The sequence below is a fragment of the Staurois parvus genome, unplaced genomic scaffold (genome assembly GCF_062004578.1).
Source record: "Staurois parvus isolate SC_StPar_1 unplaced genomic scaffold, SC_StPar_1.0 ptg000291l, whole genome shotgun sequence".
Lineage (NCBI taxonomy): Eukaryota > Metazoa > Chordata > Amphibia > Anura > Ranidae > Staurois > Staurois parvus.
The window spans coordinates 957,731-979,028 of record NW_028318087.1 but is presented as its reverse complement, the minus strand read 5'-3'; the positions used below and the strand labels follow the sequence as shown (position 1 = coordinate 979,028).

The window sequence follows — 21,298 nt, the reverse complement described above, 5'->3', positions numbered from 1 at the left end:
TAGTAAACTAGGAAACACATTCCAAAGATATAGGCACTGACCTCTTTCACCAGGTACAAAGTTCCAAGCTATCCAAAATAATCGATATCCTTGCAAATAAAATGACCAGACGCCGTAGAGCTGGTTATTTGTGATATCAGTTTGGTTGGAAGGAGATTCAGACACTAAGGAAAACCGAATTACTACAATAATTAGGCAAGTATTATTTTATCACGTTAGCTTAGTCATCCATTTCATGACTATAGCATTGAACAATAAATATGCGTAATACATAAGGGGAATCAATCTCTTATTTTCTCACAGGCTGAAAGGCTGAACTATGAATCCCCTTACAAAATATGTATGCATCCTAGTTGTTATGGCTGTGGTTTTTTCCCTGGGTAATTCAGAAATACCAGCCATGTGTCCAGGCTTAAATGGTAGAGATGGAAGAGATGGGGCTAGTGGCCCAAAGGGCGACCCAGGTGAGTTTTATTATTTTTTACTTTGTCTTTATTGTCAACTTTTTTTTGAAATACCTGTAATTGATACCTGTATTAGTTATTTCCATGCAGTAGTGTTACATTATCATTTATCAGGCTGTCGGGAAATGAAATGCTTAATACAAATGTGTCCGTTTTTACAGGTACATTGTACAGAAAGAGACAGGATAAATCATTCCACTTTTTAAAATGACTGCACTGGAAAAATATATGAACGTATTTTGCCAAGATAATACATAGTTTCCAGCTGACTGAGAACAATGCCTTTATGGACCTTACTGATAATATTCAGTGCTGTGCATTTCAATATTGCTTTTAGCCCTAGGACTCAAGAGTCTTATATTGTAGAATATTTCTGACAACCTCTACTCCCAGCTAGACATCAGTGTTTATTTTGACTTCAAAATTTGTTTAGCTTACGTCATAGACTTTTGACTAAAATGCCATTATAGTTTTAGTCATACTTTAGTCATCTGAATTATTTTAGTTTTAGTTATATTTTAGCCGACTAAAATCCCCAGTACATTTTAGTCTACTGAAATATAATGGGTTTAGGTAAATTGTAATGCATTTTTTAAGCATTTTTCTAGAAATTATAAACTCATTATATACTCCTGGAGTAAAAATTTAATAACATTTTATTATTAATGGTATTCATTTGAACAAACTACACAGATTTACCTGTTATATAACATCTTTATAAGTAAAATGTTCATTACAAGAAACGTCCCTCCCTTACATTTTAATTTTGTTGATGAAAATTCAAATTGTTTTTTGTCAGTTTTTGTCAATTGACAAAAATTAAAATGTACTTTTGTTTAGTTTTCATCATTCTTAAATGGTCTTCCAATTTTGTACATACTTTTATACTTTTTTCTGTGCTGTCCTTCCCGTTTATTTTGTTATGTGCATCCCTTAATGATGTAACACTTGAGGGCCCCTTAATCAAAAAAGTTGACCACACTCCTGTAAACAAATGGGGGCAGAAACCTTATATCAGTGGCCATTACTTTATAATGGAGATGTTTAATTTTGTATTAATGTATTAAGATTAAAGTAGAACTATAGGAAAAACTTTTTTTCATATTGAATAGAACAAGGGAAGGTGTTCCTTTGACCCCTGTCAGTTTTTTTTTTTACCATCTGTCTTCTATTGCAAAGATTTCCCCTAACTCCATGTCCATAGACAGAACAGGAGGCGAGAGGAAATCCATGCAAATTAAGGGAATTCCTTTGGGACCCCCAGGTCACAATTGGAAGATTTCCCCACTTTCACTTTCAATGATAATGGTAACCAGGACAAATAGAGAGGATGAATCTCCCTAACGGGGCACAGGAATAAAAACGGGCAATCGTTCTAATCCCTCTCCACTTTATCCAAAACTAAAAAATAAAGGTTTGGCTTTAGATATACTTAAAACATGATATATTTCATTTATTGCTAGAGCATACAGATTGCAAACTGTCAATATTATTGTTACATGTTTTCTTGAGGTGTGCGTGGAGAGCCTGGAATTCTAGGTGAAAGAGGAATCCCAGGTCCTCCAGGGAAAGCAGGACCAAAGGGTAATCCAGGAGAAAAAGGAAACAATGGAGTTGCAGGTAAGATTGTCCGTCTGAATATATCAGCAAATTAATCTACATTTCTGTGTGAGACAGAGCAAGGACAAGTATAATAGGCACTAGGGTTTGCTATACCGTCTCTTGTACCTGTGCCCAGCATTCTTCATAGAAATGAGAGAATTTATATTTGATACATTCCAGTGGCTACAGCCCACCCTATTTGCATGGTGGAGAATGTCCTCCCCAGAACCTCTCTCACCCTTCTGATTCATTGTCTTATAGTTTTTTTCTATCATGGAGACTTAGCATCTTATGTGAAAATTGCCTATGGCAGTCTGCATGTAAATACATCCTTCCTAGGAGTGCCCACACCTACAAATTGACTTCTACCCATCAAGGCTTCATGATTTTAGCATAACTCTTCTTGAGAGGAGTACTAATGTTTTCAACAGTTTTTTTTTTCCTTTGGGAAAATGGGTATATAACACAAATTATCTGCTGGATGAATAAAATTCCAATTGCTAATGAAATAATCAGAGATGTAGAGCTAGAATATCTGCAAATTCTTATATATATATAAATATATATATATATATATTTGCAAGAAAAAGTATGTGAACCCCTTGAGATTACGTGGAGTTTTGCATGAATTGGGCATAAAATGTGCTCTGAACGTCATCTAAGTCACAACAATACAAGAACACAGTCTGCTGAACATAATACTATACAAACATTTGATGTTGCCATGGTTTAATTGCACATAACATGTAAACATTCACATTGCAGGGAGGCAAAAGTATGTGAGGCCCTAGCTTAATGACTTCTCCCAGAGCTAATTGGAGCCAGGAGTGAGCCAACATTGACTCCGATCAGTGTGATGATATTGGATGTGTTGCTGACAGCTGTCCTGCCCTTAAAAAACACACACCTGTTTTGGGTTTACTGGTTTCAAGAAGCACTGTCTGATGTGAACCATGCCTCGCAGAAAAGAGCTCTCAGAAGACCTACAATCAAGAATTGTTGACTTACATGAAGCTGGAAAGGGTTACAAAAGTATCTCCAAAACCCTTGATGTTCATGTGTCCACAGAAAGACAGACTGTCCACAAAGGGAGAAAGTTTAGGACTGTTGCTACTCTCCCTAGGCGTGGTCATCCTGTAAAAATAACTGCAAGAGCACAGCGCATCAAAACTTCATCCCCACTGTAAAACATGGCGGAGGGAGCATCATGGTTTGGGGCTGCTTTGCTGCCTCAGGGCCTGGACGGATTGTTGTCATTGATGGGAAAATGAATTCCAGAACTTATCAAGACATTTTGCGGGAAAACGTACGACCTTCTGTCCGCCAACTGAAGCTCCGCAGAGGATGGGTGATGCAACAGGACAATGACCCAAAGCATACAAGTAATTCAACAAAACAATGGCTGCAACAGCACAGAATACGCCTTCTGGAGTGGCCCAGTCAGAGTCCTGACCTCAACCCGATTGAAATGCTGTGGCATGACCTTAAGAGAGCGATTCACACCAGACATCCCAAGAATATTGTACACTGAAACAGTTTTGTGAAGAGGAGTGGTCCAAAATTACTCCAGATCATTGTGCAGGTCTGATCTGCAACTACAGGAAACGTTTGGTTGAGGTTATTGCTGCCAAAGGAGGGTCAACCAGTTCTTAAGTCCAAAGGTTCACATACTTTTTCCTCCCTGCACTGTGAATGTTTACATGTTATGTGCAACATCTAATGTTTGTTTAGTATGTAGTATTATGTTCAGCAGACTGTGTTCTTCTATTGTTGTGACTTAGATGATGTTCAGAGCACATTTTATGCCCAATTCATGCAAAACTCCACGTAATCCCAAGGGGTTCACATACTTTTTCTTGCAACTGTATATATGCCAGAGAATCCATTGGAAAAGTTAAATTGTTTTATAACTAATTTGAATTGTTCAATTGAAAATGGACTATTAACTGTTGATTTATGAGAAAAAGGAAAGACTGGTATATTTAAACTGTGCAAACCATTTTTTCAATTTTGTGGGAGCATTTTCTGGTTTTGAGTAAAGTGATGTATTCATGTTTTTAAAATTGTTCAGTAATCAATTGGGATTTTTGTATTAAAATTCTGTTAGAATGAAGCAATTTAGGAAATATTAGGTCTAGAATTCAGTTTTCAGGCTAGAAGTTTTTCCATTTTATTTCTTAGGTTAAAAAACAAAAAACTTTGGGGGGGTGTTCGTGTGCAGCATTCAGGATGGCCGCATTGTAGACCTGCTCCTTGGCCACTGGACACATTGGCCGATTTCTAGCCCTCGGGGGGGAGGGGGGGGCAGGGTGTCATCTGCCTTCCCTCCATCCCCTCCTAGCCCCCTGTCCCCCAGTGCCCCGATGAGCAAGAAATCAGTGGCCGCCCGCTCCTCCAGCACCCAGTGGGTCGTGCCGGAATTTGCTGCCTACCCTCCGGAGGCCGCATCTGAAGCCGCGACCTCGATTTCGGGTCCACCACCGGAAGCATTCAAGGCCCTAGCCGTGAATTTGCGTGTTCTGCCAAAGTCCACAGCTGAAGCCCCGGCCTCGATTTCAGATCCCCCGCCGCCACTACCCGCGGGTGAATCAGATCCCAGAGGTAATGACGACCTGGCATCAGAGGCATCCCTGCAGTCTCCCATTCCAGCTCCGAGGGATGCTGAGCTCCTGCGCCGCTTCAAGTCCATGCTGCAGTTGGAATTGTTCTCCGCTACCTCCAAGCTGGCCGTCCGTCTGTTGCGAGAAATTTGGGAGTTGGGCAATCGGACGAACGATCTCGAAGATAAAATGGACTCTGTGGCCATGGTCATTAAAAGTCACAAACAGGATTTGTGTGACCTCAAGCAAGAATTGGCGGACGAGGATTTTGAAAACCGTTCCCGCTGTGGCAATTTGCAATTAAGGGGTATCCCAGAAATGGTCACAGATCTTACCTCCACCGCTACTGCTATGTTTCAGGAGCTGACACCCGCCATTCCCATTGACCGGCTCAAATTTGACCGTATACACTGCATTGGGCCACAGACGACTGGATTGGGCCCCCGAGGGACATTATCATCAAGTTCACTTACTATCGAACTAAGGAAGCTATTCTCTTGGTGGCCAGAAACAACTCAGACCTCAGATTCCAGGGGCATCGCTACCAATTCTTCGCGAACCTCTCCCTGACCACTCTTCAGAAGCGCCGCCAGTTGAAGCCCTTCACTTCGGTCCTGGTGAACCGTAGAATTAAATATGCCTGGGGCTTTCCGTTCTGCCTCACCTTCAACTACCAGGGCCGCAGCCACTCTGTTGCCATGCCGGAGGTGGCCCACTCTCTCCTGGAATCTTTACACCTTCTTTCGCCGGAAGCTGCTACTCAGAGCCCAGCTCATTCATTTGGATCCCCGGAGAGGCTGCTTCCTCTGGGCCGCCTATAGGAGCGGTCGTCCAAAAGGAAGAGGGCCCTCTCTCAGACACCTCTACAGTCAAGTCCGTCCTGCTCTTTTCCGGGCTGAAGATGTATCTTGGACCTCCCACGTTGTGTTTCACCGTTGGACTTTCCTGACGGGACCGTGAGTTTGGCCCTTAGGTCTTTCCCAGTTTGTTAGCATTTCAGGTTGGGCCTGATCTAGCCTGTTACCTTGGGTTCCATCCCTGAGTGGGGGGGTCTCCTTCTAGACTTAAGGATTATGACTTTTTGCTGTTGCAGTCTACCATGGGTCCAGGTGACATTGCTCGGGTTCCCGTTGGTGGAATGGGGTGATAGTTCCCTCGGGCTCTGGGGTGGGAGGTTGGCCTGGTAGGCCCAGGTTGGGTGTCGGTCCTACAGGGAGGTTGGTGGGGGACCACTTGGGCTGTGTTGTGGGGTACCACAGCGGCCTGCAGTCGTCCTCCTGGAGGGGATTGGCCCCCAAGTTTAGCTGGGTTTCTATGGATAGGTTGCCGCGGATGTACTCACTTCTGGGACTCATATTTTTATTACTTTGGTACCCCGTTATATTGTGTTTATTGCCTTTTTGTCCCCTGAGGGCTTATGTTTTTGATGTTTTCATTTTCAGCCATGTGTCCGGAGGTAGACCCACCCCCAACTGGTATCCTTCAAGTGTAGGAGGATGCACGTCACCATTGGCGTTACGTTGTACATACTTCTCGTGTCATTTTCTTTTTTTCTTTTCTGGTTTTCTTTTCTTCTCTGGTTTTTCTGTTTTTGTTTTATGCAGGGTTTTGGGACGCCATGATCCGTTCGCCATTGGGAGTGGAAATTGTTGGCTGACATGCTTTTTCTGTTGAGCGTGCTGTGCTGATGCCGCCATGGCCTCACCCCTTCTGAAAGTACACTCACGAAATGTTCAAGGCTTCAATTCGCCTCAGAAGCAGGCTAAAGTTTTTCATCACCTCAAATCGCAACAAAGTGATGTGGTATGTTTACAGGAGACAAGGTTTTCTTAGTCCTTCGCTCCACGGTATCTTTCGTCTCATTATCCCACCTTTTACACGGCCTCGGTCTTAACAAACGCCGGGGTGTACTGATAGCTTTCAAACGTAATCTTTCTTTGTTTGTGCTCGGAATATAGCGGACCCCACATGCAGCTATTTGCTTCTGCAGGGCTCCCTCTGGAACCAGGAGGTTACTTTTGTCTCTTACTACGCGCCCAATTGCTTTCAGCATAAATTCTTTTCTCATCTTTGCACTATTGTTTCCCGACACTCCAAGGGTCTTCTTCTTCAGTTGGGAGATTCACATGTTACGTTGGATTCCACATTGGATAGGCGATATGCCCAGGGGGCGGCCCCTTAGTGCTAGAGGAACGTATGCACGCTCTCTTGCAGATGGCGGGGCTGGCGGATGTCTGGAGGGAACTTCACCCAACTGACACGACTTTACATTCTATTCCAATCCTCATGACAGTTTTTGTAGAATTGACCATATATTCATGCAGGTCCAGCAGCTTCCCTTGGTCAGGGAAGTGCATAAAGCCACGGTGCAGGGTCATGTTATAAAGCTGGTGGCGGTTTGGAAGCGGGAGCACCGACTTTTGGAGCTTCATTCTCTACTGGCCTCTGTGGATGCTCGTTGGAAGTCATTTCCATCTGCGGCCCATAAACACGCACGGGACACTCTGGTGGCAGAGTTGGACCTACTTGCCTCTTCAGAGGTGGAACAGGCCCTGCGTTGGGCCAAACACAAATTTTATTCCTGTGATAATAAGCCGGGTCCGATGCTGGCCAGGAAACTCAATTCTGTGGGGAAACTCCATAAATTGATCCGATTGCGACTTCCCGAGGGTGGCTGTACTTCTAATCCCCAGCAGATTGTCTCCCATTTCACAGCCTTCCTTTCACGCCTTTACGCTAAACTAGATCCCTTCCCTGTGGCTCAGGCAGAGGCATTCTTCCAAGATCTTTGACTTCCTGTATTATTCGAGGCAGCGCAGATGGCCCTCAACGCCGGTGTCACCGTATCGGAAGTGCTCCAAGTTATCAAATCTCTACGGTCCACTGCGGCCCCAGGTCCCGATGGCTTCTCTGGTCTTTATTATAAGAAATTTGCAACCCTGTTAGCACCCTTCTTTGCCGACTATTTTAATGAGTTACGACAGGGCTCTTTGCCCTCTCTGGACGCATTTAGAGCTCATATCTCCATGATTCTTATAACGACCGATTATGTTCAGGAACCGCAAGCCTTCCGGCCCATTTCTCTTCTTAATGAAGACTTAAAGATATTGGGCAAGATTCTTAGTCTTCGGATCAATAAATATTTGCATAGTCTGGTCCACAGGGACCAAGTAGGCTTTGTCCTTGGGAGGCAGGCGAGTGATAACATTCGTAAAGTGGTCCATCTGATACATTTTCTACAACAGTGGAACATTCCGGGATTCTTACTGTTCTTAGATATATATAAAGCCTTTGATTCTCTATCCTGGAAATATCTGTGGTTTGTGCTGTCTCATTGGGGTTTTGGGGATTCTATTCTTTCTAGGATTCAAGCCTTGTATTCTTCCCCTTCGGCTTCCGATAAATACCCTGGGTATTTCTCAGATCCCTTTCCTATTTGGCAAGGGGCGAGACAGGGCTGCCCCCTGTCCCCTGTGCTCTTTGTCCTGGCGCTTGAGCAGCTGGCTTTAGTGCTTCAGACCGATTGTAATGTATTGAGGGTTCCATATGCGGAACAGGAGTTCAAGTTGAACCTATTTGCGGACGATGCCCTCTTGACTCTCACTAATCCCCTGACGACGCTTCCAAATTTGCAACAGGTTCTTGAGTGCTTCTCTTTGATTTCGCGTCTCCGTATTAATTTGGATAAGACCGTCGCTCTAAATATTACTTTGGCCTCAGATTTGGTTTCGCTCCTACAGTCCCACTTTCCTTACAAATGGGCTTCCTCTTGAATACCTAGGCATTTGCTTGACCCCTGCCTATGACTCATTGTTTGCTGCAAATTATTATCCATTACTTCGCTCTGTGTCCTCTCTTATGCATCCTTGGCAATTTCTGCACCTGTCTTGGATAGGACATTAATTCAGTGAAAATGACCATCTTGCCGAAATTGTTATACTATTTTCGTGCGGGTTCCTCCTCATTTTCTTAGGTTGATTCAGGCAAAGATTATACGTTTTATCTGGGCCAATAAGTGCCCCAGAGTCTCTAGAAATACACTTTTTGTTCATAGACTCCTGGGTGGTCTTAGGGTGCCTAATGTAACTAAGTATTATCAGGCGAGCCAGATTGCCCAGATGTTGTACGCTTCCTCAGACATTCCTCTCTGGGTCCTGCTGGAACTACCTAAATGTGCATCTATTGCAACATTGATGCTTCTATGGCTTCCACCTGCCCAGCGCCCTAGGGCACTGAGTCCGATTTTGCTCCATGGCTTACAAGTGTGGGACTCGGTACGTTACTCCATTGGCCGGATGTCACCTTTCCTGCCTTTGCTCCTATTTACTAACAACCCTCTCTTCCCACCTGGTTTAGATCAACCAAGGGCGTTTTCTTGGTGGGTGGCCAATGGTTTTTTGCAGGTGCGAGACTTTTTGACTGCTCGGTCCTTCCCCACCTGGAATTCTCTTCGGGAGTCACCTGATGTGCTTCCAGTGGAATTTTTTTGTTACCTTTAATTGCGGCATTGGCATCTTATTATTTTATCAAAAATAGTTTTATGAGATGCACAACTGGTAGCATATCTTATGAATTAATATTTTGAAAGGATTTTACAACTTCCTGTTCAATAGACTTGAGGAAAGAATCATCACCGAGTAAGGATTCACAAACATCAGTGAAAATTAGCTGTTTCATCCACAAGTTAGAAAAAAAGTTATACAGGTTGATTGTCAGGGATCCCCTCGATCCCCGCCGCGATGGTCCCGGCGCAGGCGTAGTGCACCGCCCTGTGCAGGGACACGGGCACTAGGTCCGGCCCGGCCGCGGCGTTCGAGTTCGCGCATGTGCAGTAGAAGCCGCGGCCGCCCGCTGGGCACCAATGGCAGCGCAGGGCGGGATATTTAAATGCCCCTGAGCTGTCATTCAGTGCCTTCTGGTCCTACCTGTATCCTGCGAATCTGAACCTGTGCCTAGTAAGTTATTTGACCCGGATTGCTCTTGACCTGCTGATTTCTCCTGCCCAGACCCTTGCTTTGCCTGACCTCTCTTTCTGAATGCCCCTCATTAGATCTGACCTGCTGTTGCTGACCTGGCGTGTGACCCGACGATTCTCTGCCCGCTCCCTTCTACCATACCATCCTCTACGTTACCAACTCGGCCCGTCTGACTTCGCACTTGCTCAGCCATCCATCCATCCCATCAGGGTCACCCGACCTCCTCACATATGGCTCTCCCTGGTTGGAGCCCCTGGCGAACATCCCTACCACTGACAGGTGTGCTCAGTAGTGGCGACCTGGTCCCTGGGTACTCCAAGTCCATCCCCACCATCAGGGGCTCTGGTGAACAAGTACCCTGGGGCTTAGACTCCATGCTCTGGGCACGCCTGACCAGTGGAGTGCTAGTGGTGCCGCTCGGCGGTCCCTCACAGTACCAGAAGGCCATGACTGAGCCTCGAGGAGGACCCTCCTCGATGCTACCCTGACGCAAGCAGTAAACGTGTTACAGGACAGATGTTTGCAGATTGAGAATCGGTTCCAGGCCTGCACCATATCTGCTCCTGTTTCACAGGCCCCGGCTCCTGCACCCCCGGTCGCAGCAGCCCATGAGCCGGCTCCCGGGCCTTCCGCATCACTCCCTATGGCGGAACCCCGAGTACCCTTACCCGAGCGCTTCCACGGGGATTGCACACGCTTCCGGTCATTCCGTGACTCCTGCCTGCTCTATTTTGAACTGATGGACTTTTCTGATGGAATCAGTGAAAGTGGGGTTTGTTATCTCCCTGTTGCAGGGGGAACCCCAAGACTGGGCCCACCGACTAAGAAGAAATAATGATCCCCATCTGGTTTCAGTTGACAACTTTTTTAATGCTATGGCCATCTTATACGATGATCCACAACTGGCAGCCTCGGCCGAGGCCACATTATACGCACTCCGACAAGGTCGGCGAGCGGCTGAGGAATACACCTCTGACTTTAGGCATTGGATGGGGGGCACTCGCTGGAACGAGTTTGCGCTCTTGCACCAGTTCCGTATGGGCCTATCAGAGGCTCTGAAAGACGAGCTCGCCCGGGTGGAGGTGCCCGAGACATTAGAGGATGCTCCCGAACCCATGAAGCTAGGCCTGCCACGGCCTAAGCTACCGCTAGACGAACGCCAGCGTAGACGCTCCCAGAACCTGTGTCTCTACTGCGGTGAAGCTGGTCACATGGCACGTTCCTGCCCGCAGAAACTGAGTAAGTTCACCTCATCTTCTTTATCTATTGGCAATATGAATCCGTCCCAATACTTAGTTGTGCCCCTCTCCTTTCAGCTTTCAGAAAGGACCGTGGAGGTGACGGCCATAGTTGATTTGGGGGCATGCAGCTGTTTTGTGGATATAAATTTTGCTCACCGGCAGGGTATCCCCCTCCATCCAAAGGAGAAAGGGTTTCACATCTTTTTGGCTGATGGTTCCCGGATAAAATCAGGGGTGGTTAACCAGGAGACCCCTTCCATTGTTACTTCCATTGCCGGCCAACACCGGGAGCTCCTCCGCCTGGATGCTATTGCATCACCCCTTTTCCCAGTCATTCTGGGGCTCCTATGGTTGCGGGCCCATAACCCCCAAATTGACTGGGAAACTGGGGTTGTCTCGTTCCCTTCCCCATACTGTCAGGAACTGTGCCAAACTTCGGGCCCGGAGGTCCCCCAGGTCCAGCCTAAAAAAGGGGATGCCAGCCTAAAACAAGTGATTCCTGCAGCCTATCATGAGTTTCTTGATGTGTTCAGTGAACGGGGAGCAGATACTCTACCCCCCCACCGCCCGTATGACTGTCCTATTGACCTGTTACCTGGTTCAGAAATTCCCTTTGGGCAAATTTTTCCCCTTTCTGAGCTGGAATTAGGGGCCCTGAAGGACTATATTGAGGACAGCCTCCGGAAGGGATTCATCCGTCCCTCCACTTCTCCAGCAGGTGCAGGGATCTTTTTTGTCGAAAAAAAGGACAAGACTTTGAGGCCATGTATTGACTATCGGGAACTGAATAGGGTCACAATCAAGAATCGTTACCCATTACCACTGGTACCGGAATTATTCCAGAGCTTAAAGGCTGCAGTAGTGTTTACCAAGCTGGACTTAAGGGGAGCCTACAACTTGGTTCGCATAAGGGAGGGGGATGAGTGGAAAACGGCCTTCCGCACCCGTTTTGGCCGTTTCGAATACCTGGTCATGCCTTTCGGGTTGTGCAATGCACTGGCGACCTTCCAGCACTTTGTAAGCGACATCTTTAGGGACTTCCTGGATATCTTTGTCATCGTCTACTTAGACGACATTTTGATTTTCTCATCCTCCCTGGGGGAGCACAGGGTACATGTAACAAAGGTGTTGGGGCGGTTGCGGCAGCATGGGTTATACGCTAAAGCAGAGAAATGTTGCTTTGAACAGTCTAGCATTACATTTCTGGGCCTGATTATCTCCACCGCGGGGGTCGCAATGGACCCTCAGAAAGTCTCTGCGATCCTAGATTGGCCTGAACCCACGGACAGGAAAAGCGTCCAACGATTTATCGGGTTCGCAAACTTCTACCGGAAGTTCATCAAGAACTTCTCGGGTCTGGTCTCCCCCATCACTCAGTTAACCAAGCTTGGGACACGATTCAGATGGACGCCAGAGGCACAGGAAGCTTTTGAAGCAATAAAGAAGTTATTCACCTCGGCACCCATTCTGGGTCACCCTGACACCTCCCTGCCCTACATCTTAAAAGTAGATGCGTCAGAGAACGCGGTTGGCTCCATGCTTTCCCAGCGAAAGGGCGCCAAGGAATTACTTCACCCAGTAGCATTCTTCTCATGGAAACTTACCCCTGCGGAGAAGAACTACGACATTGGCGATCGAGAACTACTGGCTATCAAGACCGCATTAGAGGAATGGAGGTACTTGCTGGAAGGTGCCTCACACCCCATCCTGATATTCACAGACCACAAGAACCTGGAATATCTGAGGACCGCCAAACGTTTGCGCCCACGACAAGCGAGATGGGCATTGTTTTTCTCGAGGTTCCATTTCCACATCACATACAGGCCGGGATCAAAAACATGAAGCCAGACGCATTGTCGCGCATGTATGAGGACGCCAAGGAGATCCCAGTACCTGACGCTATTCTGCCTGCAGGAAACTTCTTGGTCCTCCAGACGAACCTTCGCTCCGAGATAATGAGAGCATCCACAGCCATGTCTACCTCTGATGGGGCGCCCCTCCAGAACAAGGGGGGACTCCTATGGAGGGAGGACCGGATTGTGGTGCCGGAGGAAGCCCGAACCCTAGTCTTGGGACATTGCCACGACCACCCGATGGCAGGACATTTTGGCCCGGTCAAGACCCTGGAACTTCTCCGACGTTCCTTCTGGTGGCCAGACATGGCCAAGGATTGTAAGAGCTACGTGGGCTCCTGTGTCATCTGCCAGCGGAACAAGCCTTCAAGGAATAAGGCGTGGGGTCTGCTACGTCCACTACCCATCCCTGAACGGCCTTGGCAGAAGATCTCTATGGATTGCATAGTCGAGCTTCCACCTTCACTTGACCACACAGCAATTCTCGTGGTCGTGGACCGTGGACCGTTCAATTTACCTCGAGATTTTGGAGGGCATTGTGCAAAGCCCTGGATATCAAACTATCCCTTTCTTCGGCATTTCACCCTCAGACCAATGGACAGACCGAAAGGACCAATCAGAACCTGGAGCAATACTTGCGATGCTACACATCTTTTACTCAGGACGATTGGGTGCCACTTCTCCCTCTGGCGGAATTCGCGTATAACAACGCTTGCCATTCAGCAACAGGGCAGTCCCCGTTCTTCTCCAACTATGGGTTTCACCCTGTCTTCCTCCCGGATTTGGTCCCAGAATGCCCAATTCCAGCAATACAGGATGCACTAACTTTTTTCTATTCGAACAATAAGAAACTACAGGAAGCCATCAGTCAGGCCCAAGAAGATTACAAAAGGGCTTTTAATAGGAAACGAAGAGGAGATCTGGTGTTGCGGCCCGGAGAGAAGGTTTGGCTGGCTACATCTAACTTGAAGATACTCTGCCCTTCAAAAAAGTTGGGACCTAAATTTATAGGCCCTTTTTGCATTAAGCAGATGGTCAATGAAGTGGCCTATGAACTTGCTCTCCCTGAGACACTCAAGATCCACTCAGTCTTCCACGTGTCCCTGCTGAAGTCGGTAGTCCCTGATGCCTTCTCGGAACGAGAATCCAGGCCCCCGGAAGCCATAACAGTTGAAGAGGAAGAAGAATTTGAGGTGGAAACAATCCTGAAGTGCCGACGAAGGGGGGGCCAGACCCAATTTCTTATCAAGTGGAAGGGCTCTGGCCCTGAGGACAATTCTTGGGAACCAGCCCATAATGTCCATGCACCCAGACTTGTCCGGAGGTTTCTTTGTGACCACCCGTGGTGGAGAGATCGGGTGGGCATCCGGAGGTTGCCCGTAAGGGGGGGCAATGTAAGGGATTCCCTCGATCCCCGCCGCGATGGTCCCGGCGCAGGCGCAGTGCACCGCCCTGTGCAGGGACACGGGCACTAGGTCCGGGCCGGCCGCGGCGTTCGAGTTCGCGCACGCGCAGTAGAAGCCGCGGCCGCCCGCTGGGCACCAATGGCAGCACAGGGCAGGATATTTAAATGCCCCTGAGCTGTCCTTCAGTGCCTTCTGGTCCTACCTGTATCCTGCGAATCTGAACCTGTGCCTAGTAAGTTATTTGACCCGGATTGCTCTAGACCTGCTGATTTCTCCTGCCCAGACCCTTGCTTTGCCTGACCTCTCTTTCTGAATGCCCCTCATTAGATCTGACCTGCTGTTGCTGACCTGGAGTGTGACCCGACGATTCTCTGCCCGCTCCCTTGTACCATACCGTCCTCTACGTTACCAACTCGGCCCGTCTGACTTCGCACTTGCTCAGTCATCCATCCATCCCATCGGGGTCACCCGACCTCCTCACATATGGCTCTCCCTGGTTGGAGCCCCTGGCGAACACCCCTACCACTGACAGGTGTGCTCAGTAGTGGCGACCTGGTCCCGGGGTACTCCAAGTCCATCCCCACCATCAGGGGCTCTGGTGAACAAGTACCCTGGGGCTTAGACTCCGCGCTCTGGGCACGCCTGACCAGTGGAGTGCTAGTGGTGCCGCTCAGCGGTCCCTCACATTGATAGTCTAACAAGACAGATAAAATCTTACATTGGGAAACAAAGGAATGAAGTGATGGATACATGAATATATGGTGTACATGTGAATAACTTTCATGGCCATGTAGATTTTGTAGATTTTAAATAAATTAAATTGCTGTCCCTGTCCATATTTGCTTGACCTGGGAAGAGAGGGCCTACAAGGAAAATATAAATAAATAAAAATTATGAAAGTGTAAAAAAAAAGTGATGGGGTGGGAATATGCTAATGTGGGTTGGCAAAGGACAGGTGCTTTGTGCTAAATATGGGAGAAGTTGCAGTGAATGTTTTGTGAGTGGCCTCATCTATTAAGCCATCCAGCGTGTGCTCTAGGAGGAACACAAAGATCATGTCATGAATTCCTACCTTATCGCAGCACATTTTATTTGCATCTTCCAAAGAGGCAAAAATGGTGCCTGGATGATGATCCATTGGCATTGTGAAAACTTCCCAGAGCTTCTCCTCATGCCATATTCTCATAAAGGGAAGAAAAGGTAGAGAGGGAGCTGAAGGAGTAAGAGGAGGAGTAATAGAAAGGAAGAGGCGGTTCCCTAAAGTCAGAGGACAAGGGAAAAAAGGAGAGAAAGGAAACCCAGGTAATTCATGAAAACCAGTAAACTAATTAAATTTTAATTTAAACTAATTAAATATGGACACCTGTCAGCGAATAGGAGGAGGAGCCTGAACATGACGCCAAACGGGAGATCAATGTGAGATCTCCCAACACCAGACACCTCCAGGGTCCTGCCGTATGAATGGAAATATACCCAAGGAATCCCTGCAGGAACCCCTACTATAGCTCACCTGGACAAGCCCCCCTGGAGCTGTGTGAGTCCCGCGGGCTCTGCTGTTGTGTGGAGTCGGGGACAGACGGAGCTGATCTGGAGGAGGAGAGCGGAGATCCCTTGCAGCCGGAGTGGATTCGGGAGGATGCTGGGAGGTCATGTGACCCGGAGCAGAGGAGTACTGGGACATTGGATGGCTGTGGGAGACACTGAGACTCTGCGGGGAAACATGGGAGAAGCCCCCCCTGAAAGTGCCTACTGAGGAAACACTGAAATTTGCAATCCCCCAGGAGAAAGAACATTGATGCTGCCTCACCTGCTTAGGATGGAAAAGGAGTCAAGAGGATGAGTGAGTATGGCAGATGAACTGTATTGTCATAAATATATTGGAATATGAACTGGAACTGTGCAATAGTTAATTAGAGGAAAGGTGCATGTAGGAGGTTCCCAGTAAAAAAGAAATTATTAAGTAAGAAGTGGCAAGAGGAAAAACTAAGAAGGAAGGAAAAAAAAAAAAAAGCTAAAGGAGTTGTTGACTTTGATAGAAGGGGAGAAGATAAGAAAGGACTTTTCCTTTGAAGAGATGAACATTTAAGTGTTTATCCCTTGGGATTCAGCAGGGAGGGGAGGAGGGTGTAGGAGGAGAGAGAAGAGAAAAAGAAAAAGGATATGAAGAATAAATCGACAAAAGGGGAGGGGCAAAAGTCTCCCAAACAAGTACAATTGAAAAATGTATATCCCCACAAGTAAAAGGGACACCAGAGAGACAATCAGGAATAAATGGAGGAGGTAAAATTGAAAATAATAAGGGACAGTATTCTAGAATATCTCTAGGAATGGCTAATATTAGCCAAATCACAGAAGATGGAGATACGGAAAAATGGAGATTCGGGAGAGCACAGGAGAACAAGAAAGGAGCACACAGTGGCCCACTAAAATAGAAATAGCAGAAATTTTTAAAGGACTAGAAAAATCTATAAAACAAGAAATAGCGAAACTTCATAATGACTTGGGGCAGATACTTTCTAGAGTGGAAGAAACAGAAGAAAAATAGACACAAACATGCCCAGGCCATACAGATATTAGAAAAACAGATGACGGAAATGAGAAAAGAGCAAAGAAATCTGCTATACAAAATGGAAGATCAGGAAAATAGGGACAGAAGATGCAGCTAAAGAATACGTGGTCTCCCAGAGACTCCCCAAGGAGTAAATCTGATGGAAACAATAAAAGAAATGTTGGATATAGTAATGGATAGATCTGCATTAGAGCCCTTTAAAATTGATGGAGCTCATAGAATCAGAAGATTACAACAGCAAGATGGAAGAAAGGGAAACCTGAATTGTACAATTTCATTACTATCAAGATAAAGAAAAGATCTGGAAGAAGATAAAAGGAAGAGCAATAATAAAATATCTTAAATCAAGGAATGCGCTAAAACCACAAACTATTCCTAATTTAGTGTAGAAACATTAGTGCAAAAGATATATATATCTATTATCAATTAATATCAAAAAATATCAAAATTATGTGCAAAACATAAGTAATTTAAATAATTAAATTTGTGAATATAAAAAAACAAAAATGTCCAATTCTGAATTTCTTCAAATGTCCAAACAAATCCTTTTCAAATTCAGGTGCTCTCAAAGAAATTGTGCCAAAATCCACCACCAAAAGTAAAGTTGGGTAACTCACCAGAGCTCCATGCTGATCAATCTCTAGATCAGCAAAAAACGCTTTTTGCTCTAGGAGCAGATGCAATGAATCAACTTCTCAGGTGTGATGATCAATAGCTACACATTCATCCATAAGGTAGGTATCCACCACTCAATATAATGGTTCCAGGAGCATTATATCACTCTCTCTTTTTATATCTCTCCACCGAGGTCATGTTTGGGAATGAAAGAGAAAAATCATGGTGCAGCCAGTTTTTTTATAAAAGTATCCAACAATTTAATAAAGATTTACACTCACAAAAAGGGTGTCTTCACCGACACCAGTATAACAGCATAAAACAGCAAATGGTATAACAGTCTCCTGTTCCCCGTACACTCACTACAGCGCTCGTGACTTAATTTTCTCCACAAACGTCAGCATCCAGTAAGCCCTGGGCTTACTGGATGCTGACGTTTGTGGAGAAAATTAAGTCACGAGCGCTGTAGTGAGTGTGAAGACACCCTTTTTGTGAGTGTAAATCTTTATTAAATTGTTGGATACTTTTATAAAAAAACTGGCTGCACCATGATTTTTCTCTTTCATTCCCAAACATGACCTCGGTGGAGAGATATAAAAAGAGAGAGTGATATAATGCTCCTGGAACCATTATATTGAGTGGTGGATACCTACCTTATGGATGAATGTGTAGCTATTGATCATCACACCTGAGAAGTTGATTCATTGCATCTGCTCCCAGAGCAAAAAGCGTTTTTTGCTGATCTAGAGATTGATCAGCATGGAGCTCTGGTGAGTTACCCAACTTTACTTTTGGTGGTGGATTTTGGCACAATTTCTTTGAGAGCACCTGAATTTGAAAAGGATTTGTTTGGACATTTGAAGAAATTCAGAATTGGACATTTTTGTTTTTTTATATTCACAAATTTAATTATTTAAATTACTTATGTTTTGCACATAATTTTGATATTTTTTGATATTAATTGATAATAGATATATATATTCCTTGATTTAAGTTATAGCACTAAGAAATTTATTTGGTTTCTTTGAGGTGGAATTGCTGCTTTAAAGTATTAAGGGTGTGGCGCTTTTATTACACTTGTGACAATAATAAAATATGGTGAAATAAATATACAGATATTTGCAGATCTAGCAGCAGAGACATTAACAAGAAGAAGAATGTTGAAGCCATTACTAGAACAAATGAAAAAGCATAACGTTCGATACAGATGGAGATTTCCAGCCTGTTTAATCGGTTGGAAAAATAGTATATCAGCAAGACTGAGGTTTCCTGAAGATTTAAGAGACTTCTGTGAGAGACTAGAAATACAGAAGTTAGTTATTCCAGGTTGGCAGGAAGATGAAGGGGAGATAGGTGACAGGAAAAGAGAGAGGGAGGGCCCCCTGAAATTGGGAATAGAGAGTGGAGGGGTCGGGCGGAGAAGGTAAGAGGAGAGGGGGAATACCGTGGGTTGTTTTTTTTCTCCTCTCTTTGCCCACTCATCATCTTCCCTAGACTTTTGTTTTTGTTTTTGTTTTTTTTTTGAGAGATCAGAATATGGCGGGACATCGGAGGGAGGAGACACTCAAACTGGTGAGGTGTATATGGTCAGAGCTCCACTCTATGGTAGAATCAGAGGTGGGACATTGACCATAAATGATTAATAGGTAAATTAAAGGCCTAAAAGGGGGGGAGGGAGAGGGCGGCTTGAGATTATGCAGGATAATAAGGGGTAAATTAGTCTGGAGAAGCTTTAGAGAACAAAGGGGAAGAGAAGGAGAAGAGAGAGTGAGAAAGAAGAAGGGAAAAGAAGGATGAGAGGAAGTGAGAAAAGAATGGAAGAGATTCATTTTGTGACTTATAATGTTAAATAGCCCGGGGAAGAGATTTAGGATACTCAAAGAACTACAGCATATATTCTCTTCAGTGGTGTTCCTACAAGAAACACATTTATTACAGGAAAATAATGTGAAGCTACAGTTTAGATATTATCCTGAGTGGTTCTATGCAGACTCCCCAATTAAACGAGCAAAGGGTGTGGCAATAGGATTTGCGAAAAACATAAGGTTTAAGGTGGAGGATAGATTGGCAGATCCGGAGGGGAGATTCCTGTTTCTGGAGGGGAAGACTGCAGGAAATAGAGTATACATTAGCAAATATTTATTGCCCGAATAAGAAACCGGAGGTATATTTAAAAATGTTTTGAGGAAATTATTGGATTTTAAAAAAGGTAATCTGATTGTGGCAGGAGATTTCAATTTTTATATGGACCCACAGATGGATGTGGCCTCTCCTGCAGAGAGAGAGAGTAGTAGATCTTTGAAAAGGTTAAAAAAGATGCTATTTCAATGCCAACTTGTGGATAGTTGGAGAATTGAGCATCTGAGGGACAGAGACTATACATTTTACTCTCCTGCACATGAGATGTATTCAAGATTGGATTATATAATGGTAGACCATAGACTTCTTGAATCTTTGATTAAAGTAAATATTGAAGCCATGTCAATTTCTGATCATGCTCTGGTCACAATGCAATTACTATGGGGAAATGAGCAGAGGAGAGGAAAAATGTGGAGGCTAAATGAGACACTTTTACAGGATCAGGAGACGGATCAGAAGGTGAAGAAGAAAATAGATACATTTTTTGAGGAAAATGAATCTGAGGATTTGATGATAGCCACGGTGTGGGAGGCTCATAAGGCCTATATTAGAGGAATCCTAATGGTGATAGGAGCAGAAAAGAAGAGAGAAAGAAGAGATAAAATAAATGCGCTTTTGGGTGAACTCTGATTTAGAGCAGATACGTAAAAATAGAGTAAAAAAGAGATAATGCAGAAGATAATAAATAAAAGAGAAGAATTAAATGATTTCCTGGAAGAAGATAAGAGGAGAATGTACAACAAAATGGCAACTGAGAGGTATAGATGGGGAGATAGACCAGGAAAGTATTTAATGAGGACTCAGAGGAAGAAAAAATCTAGGAATTATATTGAGAAAATAAGAGATAACAAAGGAGAATTAGTGTATTCAACTAAAGATATAGTAAAAGTGTTTAAAGAATACTATAATAAGCTATATAATATTAAACCCCATGATACCATAGGAGAGGAGGAAGTAAGAAAAACAGAAATAAGACAGGCATATATAAAAAAGGCGGGATTGCCGAAATTAAGTGACAAACAGCTAATATCCCTTGAAATACCAATAACTCAGGAAGAAATACACATAGCATTAAAAAGTACTGCTGCTGGGAAAAGTCCAGGACCCGACGGATACACAGTGAGATATTATAAAAAATATGAAGAAATATTACTACCCGAAAAGCATATGAATGCTTTGGGAGGAGAAATGGAAATGAGAAGGGAATCCCTACAAGCTCATGTGGTACTCATACATAAGGAAGGCAAAGACGTCACTCACTGTTCAAGCTTTAGACCGATTTCCTTATTAAATATAGATAGTAAATTATATGCAAAAGTTTTGGCAAATAGACTGAAAGACTTAATGCCGGAATGGATACATATAGATCAAGTGGGGTTCGTCCCAGGGAGGGAGGGTAGAGACAACAGATTAAGATCACTGTGTCTTATACAAAAAAGTAGGAAGGAAAAAACACCTGTGGTGGTTCTTTCGATAGATGCCGAAAAGGCATTTGATATAGTATATTGGGGATTTATGTTGGATACTTTGGAAGTGCTGGGAATGGGACCTAGAATGAAAGAATGGATAGGGAAATTATATAGTCAACCCTCTGCAGCAATCATGATTAATGGGGAGTTATCAGAATACATTAGGATGCAGAACGGAACTAGACAGGGTGCCCTTTGTCTCCACTGTTATATGTACTATCTCTGGAATCGCTCTTGGCTAACATCTGGAATAATATAGATATAAAAGGAATCTGGGTAGGAGAGATGGAGCATAAGGTGGCAGCTTATGCAGACAATATGCTGTTCTATGTAGGAAACCCAAGGATAACATTGCCATGTTTAA

General features: G+C 44.8%; 1 protein-coding gene across 1 annotated transcript in view; it reads left to right on the top strand.

Moving 5' to 3' along the window:
• The first annotated feature begins 124 nt into the window (after positions 1–124).
• Positions 125–21,298, top strand: part of LOC149458201 (pulmonary surfactant-associated protein D-like) — an 84,250-nt gene continuing 63,076 nt past the window's right edge. The window contains exons 1-3 of the mRNA XM_089682491.1: positions 125–195; positions 304–464; positions 1,977–2,084. Coding sequence (XP_089538617.1) covers positions 320–464; positions 1,977–2,084 — 253 coding nt within the window. The 5' untranslated portion in view covers positions 125–195; positions 304–319. The remainder of the gene's footprint in view (positions 196–303; positions 465–1,976; positions 2,085–21,298) is intronic.